Source organism: Juglans microcarpa x Juglans regia, chromosome 1D (genome assembly GCF_004785595.1).
Source record: "Juglans microcarpa x Juglans regia isolate MS1-56 chromosome 1D, Jm3101_v1.0, whole genome shotgun sequence".
In the NCBI taxonomy this organism is placed as follows: Eukaryota; Viridiplantae; Streptophyta; class Magnoliopsida; order Fagales; family Juglandaceae; genus Juglans; species Juglans microcarpa x Juglans regia.
This window is the reverse complement of record NC_054594.1, coordinates 47,235,723-47,251,809: the sequence shown is the minus strand read 5'-3', so window position 1 is coordinate 47,251,809 and position 16,087 is coordinate 47,235,723. Positions and strand designations below refer to the sequence as shown.

Genomic DNA, 16,087 nt, shown 5'->3' with positions numbered 1-16,087 from the left:
TGTAAATCGGTGTGAATTAATAACTGAGATAAAAGAAGATCACTGGTACTACGTACATAAGAAATATAAACATATGTAAATGATCATTCATGCTTGAAAACTAGTTTGGCATAAGCAGTACTGTGAGTGCATGTGGCCTAGCTAGCTGTAAATTATCAGCTAATTTCAGATCTTGATCTTACAAAATTACAACCTTATAAACATTATCAAGGTCCCGACCAAACATTAAGAACCATTGCACATTATATAACACACGCATTTTCATTAATCCTAATCTCAATGCAGTAGTAGTCCTTACTAAACTGTGCATGCATTTAACATATTAATTAAGCTTAATTTATGATCCATGTAGTCCATATATACTAGCTATTTCTTCCAATATAAGTTACCGCCCTTTCTACGAGGCCAAATTATGACAATAAATGCAGCTTTAATACTTGCAAGAGATGATCACCTGCATGCCATTCAACAAGTTATCTAAAATTCAACGTCAACCCGTACGTGTACATTGATCGAATGGCCGTCCAATATTAAAGGAGTTTGATGATCTTTGACTCGTTTCCTCTGCTTGCTTTTAGTTGGCTTGTTTTAGTTTCACACTGTCACATGAAAGAGAATGCAACGCATGATCAGAGATCTAATGATTCATACCCAGCACGAAACCTCTCTCATCAATGAATAATGATCATGCATGCCATCAACGCCTACTATATATCAAGGAGACGTATTGTCCAGCTAGCTGTGATCAGTCACGCCATGCAATCAAGTAGTTCACATTAATTTCCACCTCACCTAAACTAAGAAATCGGAAGTTTACTAGCAAGCAAAACAACTATATATGCAACTTACGGTACCAGCGTTAGAGTTAGGGATCGAAACTGTACAAAAACTAAGTTGCACCTGTAATATGGACTTCATTAATTATGTATAAACCAACAGTTTTAATTATTCTGGTCAACAATATAGTACTACATTTAATTCCAAATTGAACTTCAGTTGAGAATGCATGCAAGATTGCGTGTTCGTTGATGTATGGGGACAATGACTTATATATATAAATACATTAATCCCACTATATATATAGTATTCTCTCTCTCATTACTTCGCTGATAAGATTTTTTCATTGTCAGAAACAGATCATATAATATTTGTACACACATGCTATGGGAATTGATGTTAGCTGGATCATGAAACGTATACAATATACATTAATTGTCTTGCACTTCGGAGAAAATTAGTACAAGAAGGCCGTTCCCCTAGCTAGCTAGCAGCTTGCAGAGTAACAATTAACTTGATCAATGCTTGCTTTTATAAGCTTATTCCATTAACACCTGGATGGTCTAGATCTATCTATGACTATATGGGTAATATTGTTACTAGTAATTAATTAAGTATTAAGGCTTAGAGGCATGGGGACAAACGAGGGAATTAGTTTTGGGTCCCTACAACTCTATTAGTTGGTTTCCATAATTAATTCCTATCCTCCTTCGAGGTTAAGGCTACGTACGGCATTGTCATTATCAACTTCCCTGATTAGTCTTTAGTCTATGGGAATTGCTAGTTCCAACTTTTCTTTCTTTCCTTTTCGTTGGTACTAGTGTCAGCCTTGCCTTTACACCATATCCGGGCCAAAGGGGAACACTTCCTTTGATTGTACGTCAAGAAAGCTTTTAAAATGTTAAAAAAACGTAGCCAGCCAAAAATAGCAAGAGAGTAGTACATCCTGCCCGGGGCCGAGCTAGGGCCCAACCCATCTTAATAAGCACTGTTTGGGCGTCTATAAAATAGCTGTTTATCAAATGTATTTTTATTGGGCCTAATTGCTAATCCATAAATAAGATAGACCATTAGTTGAGTAATTAGATGTAGTTATATGATTAGATTAGGAGGTCCATGTTTTGATGAGACGAACTCTACTCTCCAAAGCCCAAAATTGAAATTAAGAAAAAGAAATCCATTTTTTGAAAAGGCCAAAAAAAAAAAGAGTGAAAAGATTAAAACTAAAAAGAATAAACATTTATTATGATTCAAAACAGATGTTGATATATTCATTCTCTATATCCTAACTTAAGCTAAAAAAATTAATTAAGAATCGTAAACACGTGAGTGAATGAAATTACAAAAAGTCTTACAAGATAGAAATATATATTTGTTTTCGTGAAGGACGGAATAATAAAATAGAGGATACCATGATTTGCTGGCTCAGAAGAGCGGTGATCCATAAAACCCAAGCCAGCTGCACAAGGATTCTCACCACTAAAATATGAGGAGGGCATCAGCCGCACTCTTCGCACACCTCACATATATATATATATATATATATATATATATTTTAACTCAACAGGTGTGCTGCCTGTAAGTTGATATAAATAATTTTTCTTAAAATATATAATCGCACTAAAAGCTAAAATGAAAATTATATTGAAAAAATTTACAAAATATATCAAACAGACAAAGCATTTCTTATCCAGAAGAAGAAGGACGGCGGGTACGAGTGCGAGTGGGAGTGATAAAGCGCTTACGTAGCAGGAATGGCGACCATACCATCTTCGTCTCTGCAACTCACTAACACTTTCCCACTCGCGTCAGCACCATCCAAACCTCATGCGACCAAACCTTTTCACTCCTTCACCACCCGAGCCGTAGATCCAAAAACGCCCCCATCCGAGCCGGAACCCGAAGAGCCCTCCAAGTCTGGAGCGGACCCCGAATCGGACTCCTTCGAGAACCGCCTCTCACAGGTCCGCCTCCGTTACCGGAGGGGTACCGGGAAGAAAGCGGAGCTCCGAAAGGGAAGAAAATCCAAGAAACCGGGAGGGTCATCCGGGGCAGGATTGTACCTGCCACCAGTGCCACTGAAAGAGCCGGTGTCGGGGGGATTGAAAGTAGATCTCGGGTTCAGTCCATACAGCGAGAGGATAAACGGACGCATAGCCCTTCTGGGGCTATCGGCTTTGCTGTTGGTGGAGCTGGCCACGGGTAAGAGCGTGATAAATTATCACACGCCGTCGATTATTCTAATTCAGATATATTTCGTGGCGGCGGTTGGGGCTTTGTACGTTAAATATGAGAAAGAGAGTGTCAGCGTTTGGCCCCAATCTCCACCTCCAAGGGATTGAAAATCTTTTTTTTTTTTTTTTTTTGGTAATAAATATATTTCAATGAATATTTCCGAGTGCATTTATTACATTATATGCTAATCTTTTATTTCTTTTGTAATAACATTTCAACGGCTTTACCCAAAAATTTACTACAGATTCATGTCTATGAGAAACAACGACAGTAATTAAAATTATAAAGACAATAAATTGTTTTTGAGCTTTACATTAATATACTGAGTAGAAAAAATGATAATTTATTATTTAATCACAAGTTAATTTTTCTAATACATTTACTATCGTTTGTCTTCACCAAAAGAATTGTTGATTGAAGTATAACACCAAATCAGCCCCATTGCCTTGCCATGCAAGCATTTTCTTCGGGGAAAATAATCTAGATATTTGTAACCATACTTCCATTTTCGTACAGCTCTGATCTACTCTTTCCTAAAGAAAATAAGAAAGTTACAGGCAATTCCACTAGGCTCAACCTCCTCCAAAGTTCCAGTCGATATATCAACCCTTTCATAATGATACAGATCGTTGGAGGCGGTGGGATTTTCCATTCATTTTTCTCACTAATAATGCACAAACACATTTGGGTGCAATCAACTCCAACTATAAGGATGTTCGCGTGAGAAAATCATTAACGGCAAGACTAGTGTCTCCATGGGCCACCGCATCTTCCGGCTCTGGCATGTAAAGACTTGAACACGAAGCCTGTACATCAAACATTATTATTATTAATTAACATGCCGTTAAAGAAAGGTGTCGTGAAACACTACAGTATTCTATTAACAACTACCACACTAGGGCATAAAATGAGCCCCATCTCAATGCCATGCTCAGATTTTGATCAAGAACAACACATTTTGAACCCAACCCCCTCAAAATTGATAGCTCGTGAGGTTGAACATACTTTTGTATCAAGTTGCATCTTTCCATTGTTATCTGCAGTAAGGCATGCACCATGTGCCTTTAACCAATCCACACACTCCCCTAATCCATCCGAGTCCTTGTCATCACTTCCTTCATTCCTTGGTGTGGTGAAGCCCAGCACCTGCGCAATGTATGAAACAGGTATTGTTGGGCGATGCGAGCGAGACATGCAGCTCACAGCCTTGTACCGCATCTTTTCAACATAGAGATCTACAAAAAGATTATAAACTATTATTGACTCTTTCTAAGTAGCCATTAACTAATGGAGCTACATATTTAAAAAACTTATGGAGTTGCTGCTGAAGACTTATTCTGAGGTAATTCAATAACATATACCCACCCATAAGGCAGGAATTCAAGTTAGGGGCTGTCTTGTATAGTCTAAAAAATAAGACATAATTTCCCAAAGTGACGGCTGCACGAACAGCAAGGGCGTGTTTTACAGCTTCATCCCTTTTCGCTTCAATTGATAATCTGGTAACCAAGAAGACATTTCCAATCAAAATTCATAAAAGTTTCAGTGGGTTAATGACTATGAAGGGAGCATATGGCATTTCTAACTAGTTCAGATAATCAAAACATACATGCAGTAAAAAAATGCATAAGCTGACGCCACGGTATAACTTAATTATTTGAAGCAAAACAATGAAAGCAACGTCATCTTTCTGCAAATTAACCCACCTTGACATCGATGATAAGAGATCTCTGTAATTATTGGAGTGCAAAATGACACAGAGTAAGTGGTATGCAGAAAACTCCATATGGCATCCCTCAATACCTTCCGCATAAAGGGTTTGCAATTGCGATTGGCACTGAAATAACATAAGAAGAAAGTTAACCAGCAACTCTAATTCAAATTAACACTATAAAATCTTTGAAAATTACAGTGAGATATAGAGCAAAGGTCTCATAAACTCATTCTACATTTATTAAAACAAAAGGTAAGAAATTGCTACCATGAAGCATTGCGTTGTCAATAAAAGGTAGCCAAAAAGTTTTGGTACCAACTCGTTTAACCAAAGTCACTGTAAAAGAGAGAGCACACCCCCCCACCTCCATTGACTAATAACAATAAAACAAACCTTTACATGATTGAACACAACCCAGCTCCTCAAAGCATATTATAACTCGTGGCTCTTCACATGCAATGGAGTGAGTAGCTGGGTTGTTGAACAACACTAGTTTACCCATAAACATGCAATTGAGTTTTCCCCCTCTCTAGCAGGGGCGCGAGTCTGTTACCCCTGAAACTAGAGTTTTCCTGTCACTTACAAATTATTTCTTTCTGCCAAATTTTCACATTACAAGATATCCTGGTATTTTCACAATTATCCATGAACATAGGAATGCGAGGAAGGCACAGTAAATATGATGCCCAAAATATTCTGCAATAAACCGTTAAGTAATAAAAACATTACAGACCTACACTAAAAGCTACATATATATTAACCCCTGGGGGTTGACTCAAGTGGTAAAAGCATTGGTCTTGGTGGTATGCTCTCTCCAGATATAAGGTTTGAACCCTTGGGTGCAAACAAATTCGAGCATTAGCATTGGCTTTATCAAAGTCATCTCCAAAATTTAGCTAAAAGTACATGTTTTTCCATAAATTCAAAACCATTCAAGCCATAACCCCACATTGGAATAGTCAAAATAATAATATAATATTAGTTTTTTAATAATAATATTTATAATTTTTTTTTCATATTTTGCAACTACACTAACCATATCTTAATTAATAATTTAATTTTTACTTAAATTATTGTTTCCCAACTAATTTTTTTCCTCAACCTAATTTACAAAACCAACTTATTCTTGAAGACTGATATTGATATGTGAACCTAATATACAATACCAAGTATAATATAGAAGCAGATCTTAATATATCGAAGCAGCTATGAGCAGTTGGGTCTAAAATATCACTTTTGAAGATGAACAGTACATCTTCAAATATGAAGAAACACTTAGAAATACTGTAGCTCATATTTGAAGCCACTAGTATTTGACTACTCCAATGCAGATGATTCCATTTCTATTTCTTCAAATTTTGAAGATGAACTGGCATTTTGGCTTAGCCAAATGCCAGTGCTCCTAAGGGCCATTGGACTGGGAGAATTTCCCATTGAATTACCCGAGGTGCACTTGCAGGAAACTCCTTGCCAATGACCCGTGCACTCCCGGTGCCAGCAAAAAAAAAAAAAAGGCTGCATCTATTGGAAGTTGAGACTGGTGCATGTATACAGAGAATTCCTTTAGGCACCATTTTTGATCCAGAGGCTGGCTGTGTAACAGCACACAAAAATGGCTCCACTGATCAATTTTAACATAAAGATGGTTTTGTATGAAACATGAATTATAGTCTAAAAAGTTGTGCATGAAAAACAGTGTAGCGAACTTAACAGAACCAGAGATTTTTTTTTTTTTTTTAGAAGAACCGAACCAGAGAAATGAGGCAAGCAAAAGCGAAAAACCATGTAAAATAAGATAGAAATCAAGAAAAGTTAAGATCACCAACCTGATTATACTCGGGCAAGTCCCCAACCTCCAAAGCTAATCGGGCATGGGTTTCATACACCTGCAGCACGGGTATGATGTATGGATATAAGCAATTCCACAACACACAAATATATACATATAATGTTGAGTTTAAGCTACACATTAATCTACGTAATGTTACAATACATGAAAAGTTTATACCGGGTTTTGTCATTAAATGGTAGGTTCAATAGAATATTGATAAATGAAAACTTAATAGAGGGATGACAATATCAAAAGTTGAAACTGACCCGTGTGTGCAATATCAAAAATTGGAACTGACCCGTGTGTGTGCGTGCACATGAGCGCGTGAGAGTATTAGAAACTCATGCATTCAAACCAATGAGAACCCATGGGGGAGGGGGGGGAGGAAATCTGATGCCTTAAGGCTAGATTAGATGGTAGACCCAAGGTTAAAAAGAAAAGCAATTTAATTTTTTATTATTTTTAAAAGGTAACAGGAACCCACTGGCCATCCAAAAAGTGTATGCAAGAGATCACCACAATTGTGCTGAGAGAGACAGAGAGGAAGAGATCACCATTAACACATCATATATACCTTTACTGTTAGTTGATTGCGAATATGTTGTACGGTTAGATCTTGCCGAATAGACTTCAACTGATCACACTTATATAGGTAATTCTTTTGAGATTTCTGAACCATATCCAGAGCTTTTTCTAATACTTCTTCTGGTCTTACCTGTGTAAAATGTTGAGAAAATTAGTTATATTGCTCTCATAGATTCCATCAGTTCATTATTGAGATTTGGTTCAAACTCTAAATATCTTAAAAGTCAATGACAAAAAGTATTTACACTGGCGGGATCAGGTGCAGAAGTAAGACGCAAATAACGTTTCTCAATCTCCTGGCAGGTCCCCTTGACAGTAAGGGAATCCCAATCAATGTCCTCAACAGCCCTGGTGCCACCATCTTCAAAGTTCTTGCTAAGCACCAGGGCACTAATCCTTCTACTGTACAGGCTTCCTCCTCCAGCATTTTTTTGTTTTAAGTGATTGGTTTCTGCTTGTCCTTGCCCTTGCCGTTTTTCAAAACGCTTAGAGCGATTTTCACGTCTCTTTCTTTCCTCTGGTGTATTCGCAAGTGCTATTGCACTAGAGTAATATGCAGTTAAACTTTGTTCCTTATCGCTATCACCAGATGCATCACCTTCATCAGCAGCATTGAAACCATCAGCAAAACGTTGTTTCTTAACCAGCCTCTGGGTATTCTTACTTGCATTTTTCTGGTCCAGTGGAGAGTATTTTGCACCACTCAAATTATTCTCCTTGCTTTCATTATTCCCCACAAAAGGCTGCAAACAATTTTTTAAGCAATGTAACAACTACCAAAAATCTAAATTAGACATGCTTCTCAGAACCAAACTAGTAGAAATATATGCTAAGTGAAAAATGTGCAAGTCATTGGACACAGACATGGACACATACACACCAAGGAAAATAGTCGGATTACACCTCTTCCAAACCACTCCCACCCACCCACCCCAAAAAGGGTAGAACAGGTTAATAAAAAAATGAAACACGGGATTTTAAAAGGGAAGACTGAATGTAACCTAAGCAGCATTGTAGTTTCCCAGAAAAACAAGTGTCGTCACATGAATACCTTTCTGTTCCTCTCCTTCGCGTTCATCCAGCCACCATATTTCACAGTGTTATTTACAGTAGATGCTGATTTATCAAGTGGTTTATCCTCCGGTAAAGGCTCCCACCTACTTTTAGATCGTCTACTAGGAATTCTTTTGTACTCTGGCAATGCCAAACCTGGGGTTGAGCACTGAAAACTGCTACAGAACAGAAAGCATTTGAGGATAAATTAGAATACTGTAGACATAATCGGAGATAGGCCTATATATATACATAAACAACGATAAGACATATAAACTAATTTATTCATCATCCAGTCTCAACAAAATCGTCCACTGAGTTTTGAATCTTTCAAACAAACATGACCTTGCCTCTATTAATCCAAAATAAAAGGGTCTTCCAATACCCAATGAATCATGTAATCATGAGAACTTATCCCTTAAAACTTTGGATTCTTGGGAGTACAAGGACTGCATAGTCTTTCAATAAAAGGGCATTTTAGCCCCTAATTGCAGAATATATTTAGCTAAGTTTTGATTAAAACATTCAAGCTTTTTACAAAGAGATTTCATCTAAGTTTAGATATGTAAAATTTAATTTGGGAAACTAATTAGCTCATGGAAGGATTTTTATCCTTTTTAATGTTGTCCAATATAGACATACAATTATACAAATCATACAGGTAGTAAGATTGGATGCATTAAAAAACTAGTAATACTTATATATATATATATATATATATATATATATATATAAAAGAAAAAAAAAAAAAAAAAAAAAAAAACCCTTGTAATTTCCATTACAACTCAATTCTAAACATTGCTCGTCTTAGGTTGATATAAACATCCTACACAATTACAAGCCTCGTCATCACAATAAACAATGTGGTTTGGATTTGCTGGAGACAAAAGAGCTCCTTCTTCCTTATCCTTTCTTTCTTTAGCTATTCCCTTGTCCATCAAACCATCTTTCTGATTCTTCTATTGCTAGACTTGTGAACCTCCCATCCACACACCACTCAACCCCTACAACCCCCACCCAAAAACAGAAGGGTGTCTATTCGTGCGTCGCAAAAAGTTTTACATAACATACACTAGTGCTTTAAGATAGAATACTAGGAAATGTCCTTGTAGGAGAAAGTTGAGATCATCAATTAAAGAATCAGTGGTCAGGGAGACAAAGGTAACAACTCCAAACGATGCTTCTTGTAATGGAAATGGAATTGCTATAGAATTTTGAATAATCCACAAAGATAAAGAGGAAAAAGAAGAAAAACAATTTGAACCCAAAATAAAAAGTCCATCAATCCTTAGATTTTTCTTCGCAAAGGCGAACATACAAAAAGAAATACAAGCCATGAAACTATAGAGAGAGAGAGAGAGAGTACTCTTTGTCGACTGCACCCACATTTGGTAGTGGGAAAAGAGGTTCAATATCCCAATCTCGTGTGCAAATTGTACCATCAGCAGTTGCCCTTGTGATCAACTAAAAATAGAGGTAACAATTTTTTGCCGTCAAGAAAGTACACAATTAATCATAAAATTAAATTACCAAAAAATCACATAAATGGTATTAAAAATCAAAGTCCAAAAAAGAAATTTAGCTATATAACTATACATGAAAGCATGCATGTCAGGAGAGCAAAAATGACCACAGGTTTTAGATTTTATTATCACTCCAACTTCGTTCATACTGTCTCAACTGAGTACACTCAATGCTAGTTAGTCATCACAATCAAATAAAGGTCACTATTATCCAAACTTACCCAAACTTTTTCAAAGACATCAATTAGTACTTTTTGATAAGTCATATATATTTTCAATAAGCACCAATTATTACTTTTCTACCCCAACATAAAGAAGAATAGTCCGAGAATTCGTATAACTATTTTGGAAGCAGGCTTATCTTGATATCCCAAAAGGGAAAAAAGAAAAATTAAATGGCATGGAGGTAACACATTAATATATTGTTTTTACGTTATCCATTGTTCAAAACTCTGGAAGTTTTATATCCTTTCTAACTTTTGAATGCTTTTCTTGGGTTTCATTCACAGTTTTGCTTATCACAAGTCAGATTACTTCAAACTTTACACTGTAAGAAGTTTGGCAACCAAAACAGAACTTGTCTTCAGGGCTTACCTCCTTCATGACAGCCTGACAGGCTGCCATCTGTGTGTCATCTTTACAGCGAGATAACGCCCTTTCAACATAACCACGTAGTGATTTGGGGAACATACCAGGCTGCAAGCAACAAGAGAGTCATAGGCTATAACATCAAACCATGCTCATAACAAACCAATTAACATGTCATTTGAGTTATATTATGACATTAGATAGATAGAATATATCATGCCGTCCAAATACAGATAGAATATATCATGCCGTCCAAATACAGATAGAATATATCAAGTCGTCCAAATATCAGATAGCAACATTGGCCACTCAAGTGATCAAAATTCAAAAGCAAAATTACAATAGTAAAAGACTGACTGCACAGGTGCATTTAAAGCAGCATGACATGTAGATCCACCAAGAATGAATTAGGTGAAAAGACTCGGTGCCCAACTAAATTCAACACTGTCCAGCTCTGAACCATCACGTTGGATAAATGAATACATAGGTTGCTGCTCGACCAAATAAGAGGACCCGCTAAAATGAATGAAAAAAGCAAACAAATATGAAGCATTTCTCTATTTATTTGAATAATTATTATTATTATTATTTTATATATTTTGTAAAAATCTCCTTGGCATCTGGACATACAGCATCCACCTAACTAATCTGAAACCACTCATAGAAAACCAATCAACCATTAGCCCAAGAACTAGAAGTTCATGAACTCTCCCAAGGATTGCATCACAAAGCTCAAAGGAAAATGTACAAGCTTCCAGCATTAGAAAGAAAGATGATTATGCTAATGCAATGCATTATTTATTCAAGATTAAAAGAAGTTTCCATTGTCTAAACATGACATTGCAATCCTTGTACCTCAAAGCAAAATAAATGAGCTTCCAGCATTTGTTAGTGATAAATAATTTACTGATGGAATAATAGGCATAGCCCATGTACACAAGGTGTATACAAGAGAGAGACCCAAGTATGATAGTTTCCAGCATTTTAAAAAAGCATGATTATGCTTTGCAGTGTTCATACATTTAAAATCTTCATAGTACGACTTTATGAAAAATGATCCTCTCATGTTGGATGTGGTGCGTTTAGAGGGAAATAAATTATAGGAGCTGAGGATTGCAAGAGGACAATGGAAAATCTTAGGGCTTTTTTTTTTCTTCTTAAAATTCTCTTTATCTTTGGATGGATGTCCATGGTTTTTACTATTTCTAGATTTCAGGACTTTCTTGCTCTTTTTTCCTCTGTTATTTAGGTGCATCTCTCATATATGTGTGACTGAGTAGAAGCCATAGCTTTCTATTAATAAAATTATTAATTTATCCAACAAAATTTTTTGCGATACCTGATTAGTAACTATATCTTGTAGCATCTGTCCAATCTTGCATTCCATATCATAGAAGATAAACATTTATAAAAAAATTAGTTTGATGGATGGCAACAATTTATCTCACCTTAAGTACAGAATCAGCAGCATTATCAGACATTACTTTCTGATTTGCAGTTGGAAGTGAAACACTAACATAAGCAGGTTTTGATGCTGCACTCGTTGCAGAGCTATCCTTGTCGATTTTCGGTAAATTGAAGGTCAAATTCGAAGCAATTCTAGGGTTTGTTAGAATCTGCAGTTTGCTTACCCTTTGCGTATCCAAAGATGGAACAGTTTGCATGGGTGATTGATAGCTCTGAGGCACCTGATGAGTAGCAGGATAATGTACACTAGGCCCTTGAGAATACACAGTTTTCTGTTGATCCTGAAAGCTATCATAAGAAGTTTTCAGATCCAGAGGCTTTTGAGATTGGGATTGCATGGGACTAGTATGGAGAACTTGCGAACTTGGAGCTCCATCATGCCAGTAAATATCATTGGAACCACTAATTCCTACAGTAGGCTGACCAAAAGAAAAAGAAAAAAAAAAACAGAGAAAGATAACAACAATTTAACCACCAAGTGTCAGTGCAAAATAATTTTAAACCCAAGAAAGATGCAGTGTGATCTGAAACCATATGGCACAAAGATCTGAAGAAATAAAATTGCATCCCTAAGTATGACTGTAAGAGTACTCAATGGGAATTTCTCATGTATACTAATTATATATGTGGAGGATGTGTGTGTTTGCATTAGAATATCAAATACAGCTAGTGAAAAGGCACATAAATCCTCCAGACTCTGAATAGAAAGAAATTAAAACCTGCACCAAGGGCAAGTCAGATGAACTGGAATCTGGCCTCCAAGATGGGGTGTAAGAAGGTGGTGTCTGGCTATTCGAAGTTTCATATACACCACTAACACCAGGAACTGGACATGCAACATGAGACTTATTAGCAGTAGAGATATTTTCCGTGCCAGGAGCACAGCTGACTTCTGTTTGACCGTAATAGTCTACCCATTGCTTGCACTGCTTTTGATAATGTAGGGAGGGTGCAGGCGCAGTACTTGAGCTATAAGTACCAGTTGAGTCTGGATTGTAGTTTGCATATTGATGGGTAGTGTAATTTGTATAAGTGCCATCATTCCACAATGCAGTCTGATTACTGTAACCGCTACTTGGGTAACCTCCAGCTGTCTGATAATCACCAGGATTGTAGTAAGTGCTTGAATAACTTGAAGGCCCAGCATAAGACCCTGTATTCTGAAATGAGGAAAGAGGCTGATAAGGAGCACCTGTGTTTTGAAATGCTCCTACAGGCTGTGAGTAGGAATGGTTAGAATGCTGCTGTTGATAGCTGGAATGGTTAGGCTGCTGCTGTTGATAGCTGGAATGGTTGGACTGCTGCTGCTGATGGCTATTGCAGTAACCCAGGTATCCAGAGCTTCCATATGGATCCGTAGAATTAGGGTATGGTGCATAGCCATTAAAATCATGCGACACACTTGCTGATCCCAAACTTGATGAACTAGAAGGGACGGATGCTGCATTCTGGCCATCTTGAACATTTCTTGTCGGTGGCTGTGTGTGGTAGTCATATTGATAAGTGGAACTGGAGCTAGAAAGGATCCCATTCTGGGTGGAGCTATGATCCGCCTGGTGGATGGTCCATGATATGGCTTCTGGCCCAGTTGTTGGGGGAAAATATGAAGAAGTTTGTCCTTGGCTTGCATCAAGTATGTGCCAATTCTGAGAAAGAAACGAATGCAGAGTATGTAATAACAGTTAACATTTGCAGCAACCAATATACTACCGGAATTTAAGAAGCAATCTTGATATGAAACTTACACGAGTTGCAACAGGTATTAATTGATGTAAAGAGATGAAAAAAGAAATATGGAATACATCAAAAGAACCTGGCAACACAATAGCAGCAGATCACGATACAAAATTTTCCCTGGACATAACCCCAATGCAAATTGATATATCCTAGTCCAAGTTGACTGATGCAATTTTATTGCACGTAACAATGCATGGGAAAAATAAATTCAAACAGTTGAGTCAGAATTCAAATTCTTAAATTCATTTCTATAGAGGTGAATTTGTCAAAATTCAAAGCAGTGATTTCTTAAGAATACTTTAATTGGGAAATAGAGCCCTTACTCTCAATTACGATTTTTAATTAAGAGAAATACTTTAGCTACAAAGGAATTACACAAAAACAACTCTACAAACTGACTTGGCTTAATGTGGTACGTCAGATTGTAAAGTTACTTTTACCATAAAGTAGACCTAACGGATCAAATTATACCATGTCAATTTGTGAGTTTAGTTTTGTGCAATTCTTTTGTGTCTATAGCACTTCTCTTTAATTAATAGGTGATCCATTATTATTGGGTAGGTTGGGAAAGTATAGTCACTGTTGACATATATTCCATTAAGCTTCAGGCAAGCCCCCTCAAAACCCCGATACCAGTCAATAGACTTTAAAAAAATACATTTCATTTGCGCTCCCCAGCAAAGGAAAGAAAAAAATCTAAAACTATGAGCAAATCAACAGAGAAATTAGTGCCGATAGATAATTAACCCTCACAAAATAGAACCACCAGCCATTTCTTGATGCACCATCAAATCCTCTCAAGTGGAGATGCCTATCTTTCAGCCACTTGTACAGAAACATTTGCTCAGTGAATCAACCTACTAAAATAAAGAGTTCATAACAGCACCAAAAAAACCAATATATCCACCAAGAAGAATTACAATTGCATTCATTTAAACTAATACAATCGAACAGAGATTGAAACAAGAAAGTTATAGTGCCTCGAAATTACCTCAAGGGAATTGGTCTGCGCGGGAGCAATGGTCTCAGTACTACCTCCTTGATTCATCATCTTATCCACAACCTGATTAAGCACATCAATAATCTAATAAGCACACGCAAAGCTTCACTGAAAGATTGATTAATCACGAACCCGCAGAATACAGAAATTTCAAAACCCTAATCGGCTCGAAATAAATGGTAACGATCCAAACCTTCAACAAAAACTCGAATTCGCAGGGAGAAGTCGATTTCGGCCCGAGTTGGGGGCACCCGAAGCAAAAATCGAAGATATGAAGAAGCAACTTTCAGGTAACAAAATATCAGCCAAATTTATATATACAACCGAAAAAACAAACCTTATAAAAAGCAAGTAAAATGGATGAAGTTTATTTGGCCGGAAACAAAGAAGCTAATGACTAATGATACTTAGAGAAGAAAACAATTATAGTTAATTACTGAAATTCGAAGATTTCGTGGAGAGAGGGAGTGAGGGAGGTCCAAGCGGGGGTCTAGGAAGAGTCGTGATCGGGGGGACGGGACTTGTTAATGTTGTTTGGTGGTAGAGGAAGGTTATGGTCGATAACTCGTGTGGGATTTTCTAGGGCTCGTTTGTTTTAGCTGACGTGATTAAAGTTAAAACGTTAAATAAAATATTATTATAATATTATTTTTATTTTAAAATTTAAAAAATTAAATTTTTTATTTTATTTTATTTTATGTAACAAATTAAAAAAATTATAATATTGAGATGAGATGAGATGAGATGAGATGTTTTCTAAAAATAAATGAGATCTTAATATATCAATGACTATAATAATAAATATTGTAATTCTTTTTAAAGGACAATAATACGAGCTTGAGAGAAGTTACCAAGAAGGTTGTTTGGATTTTTTATATATTTTTAAAAATTTCAAACATTTCTTTAAAGAAAATTTATAACATTATTAAAAAATACTTAGAGCATTAACATTGATTTTTTTATATATAAATACAAAATCACATATTTTAGAAATTATCTTTATCATTCAAGAAAAACTTTCACATTAGATTATGCATCTTTAAGTTAAAATAATAATAAATATTTTTTTCCTAAAATTAATTATTTTATATATTTTTAACAATTAGCACTCACTGCATACATTTGGCATTAATAATACAAATATAATAATAAAATATTATCTTTTTTATATATTATATTAAAAATATAATATATTATTATAATAAAATGAAAGTGAAAGTGAAAATGAAGATGAAGGTAAAGGTTGTGTTGTTGAGGAAGAGAGAATAGGAAATAGTTGTGATAGAAAGATAGTGGGAGGAAAGAAAAAAAAATTTAATAAAATAACATTTGAGGAATGAATAGTGCATCTCCAAATATGTATTGGTACTGTTCATAATTATGAAAATATTTCTATATACATAATTCAATGTAGTCAATTTAATAGTTTAATTATATAAATATGTGTTTACATTTGCATATAAATAAACGAATACCAATGCTCTTACTTAATCATTAAATAAATAAAAAGATGTCGAGACCCATTGTTGGGATACTTTGTCGGGACACAGCGTTTTCCCTTTATAAATCAGTTTTAA

General features: G+C 35.9%; 2 protein-coding genes across 5 annotated transcripts; one reads left to right on the top strand and one right to left on the bottom strand.

Moving 5' to 3' along the window:
• The first annotated feature begins 2,398 nt into the window (after positions 1-2,398).
• On the top strand, positions 2,399-3,168 carry LOC121256559. Its single transcript, XM_041157403.1, has one exon. It carries the CDS (start codon positions 2,532-2,534, stop codon positions 3,117-3,119), a length of 588 nt encoding a protein of 195 aa, XP_041013337.1. The 5' UTR covers positions 2,399-2,531; the 3' UTR covers positions 3,120-3,168.
• Positions 3,169-3,335: 167 nt separating this feature from the next.
• LOC121256516 (SAC3 family protein A-like) lies at positions 3,336-15,076 on the bottom strand. 4 transcript variants are annotated; one of them, XM_041157367.1, is made up of 14 exons: positions 14,704-15,076; positions 14,502-14,573; positions 12,493-13,419; positions 11,755-12,192; positions 10,313-10,414; positions 9,562-9,659; positions 8,194-8,374; positions 7,388-7,885; positions 7,132-7,272; positions 6,553-6,612; positions 4,719-4,849; positions 4,378-4,511; positions 4,018-4,247; positions 3,336-3,818 (listed from the first exon to the last, which is right to left on the bottom strand). In XM_041157367.1, the coding sequence occupies exons 2-14, from the start codon at positions 14,559-14,561 to the stop codon at positions 3,717-3,719; spliced, it is 3,102 nt and encodes a 1,033-aa protein (XP_041013301.1). In that variant the 5' UTR covers positions 14,562-14,573; positions 14,704-15,076; the 3' UTR covers positions 3,336-3,716. The 4 variants fall into 4 exon arrangements, with proteins under 4 accessions (XP_041013301.1, XP_041013307.1, XP_041013283.1 ...); XM_041157373.1 differs by having other exon boundaries at positions 8,194-8,371; XM_041157349.1 differs by lacking the exon at positions 14,704-15,076 and adding an exon at positions 14,264-14,367 and having other exon boundaries at positions 14,502-14,525.
• Positions 15,077-16,087: the final 1,011 nt, after the last annotated feature.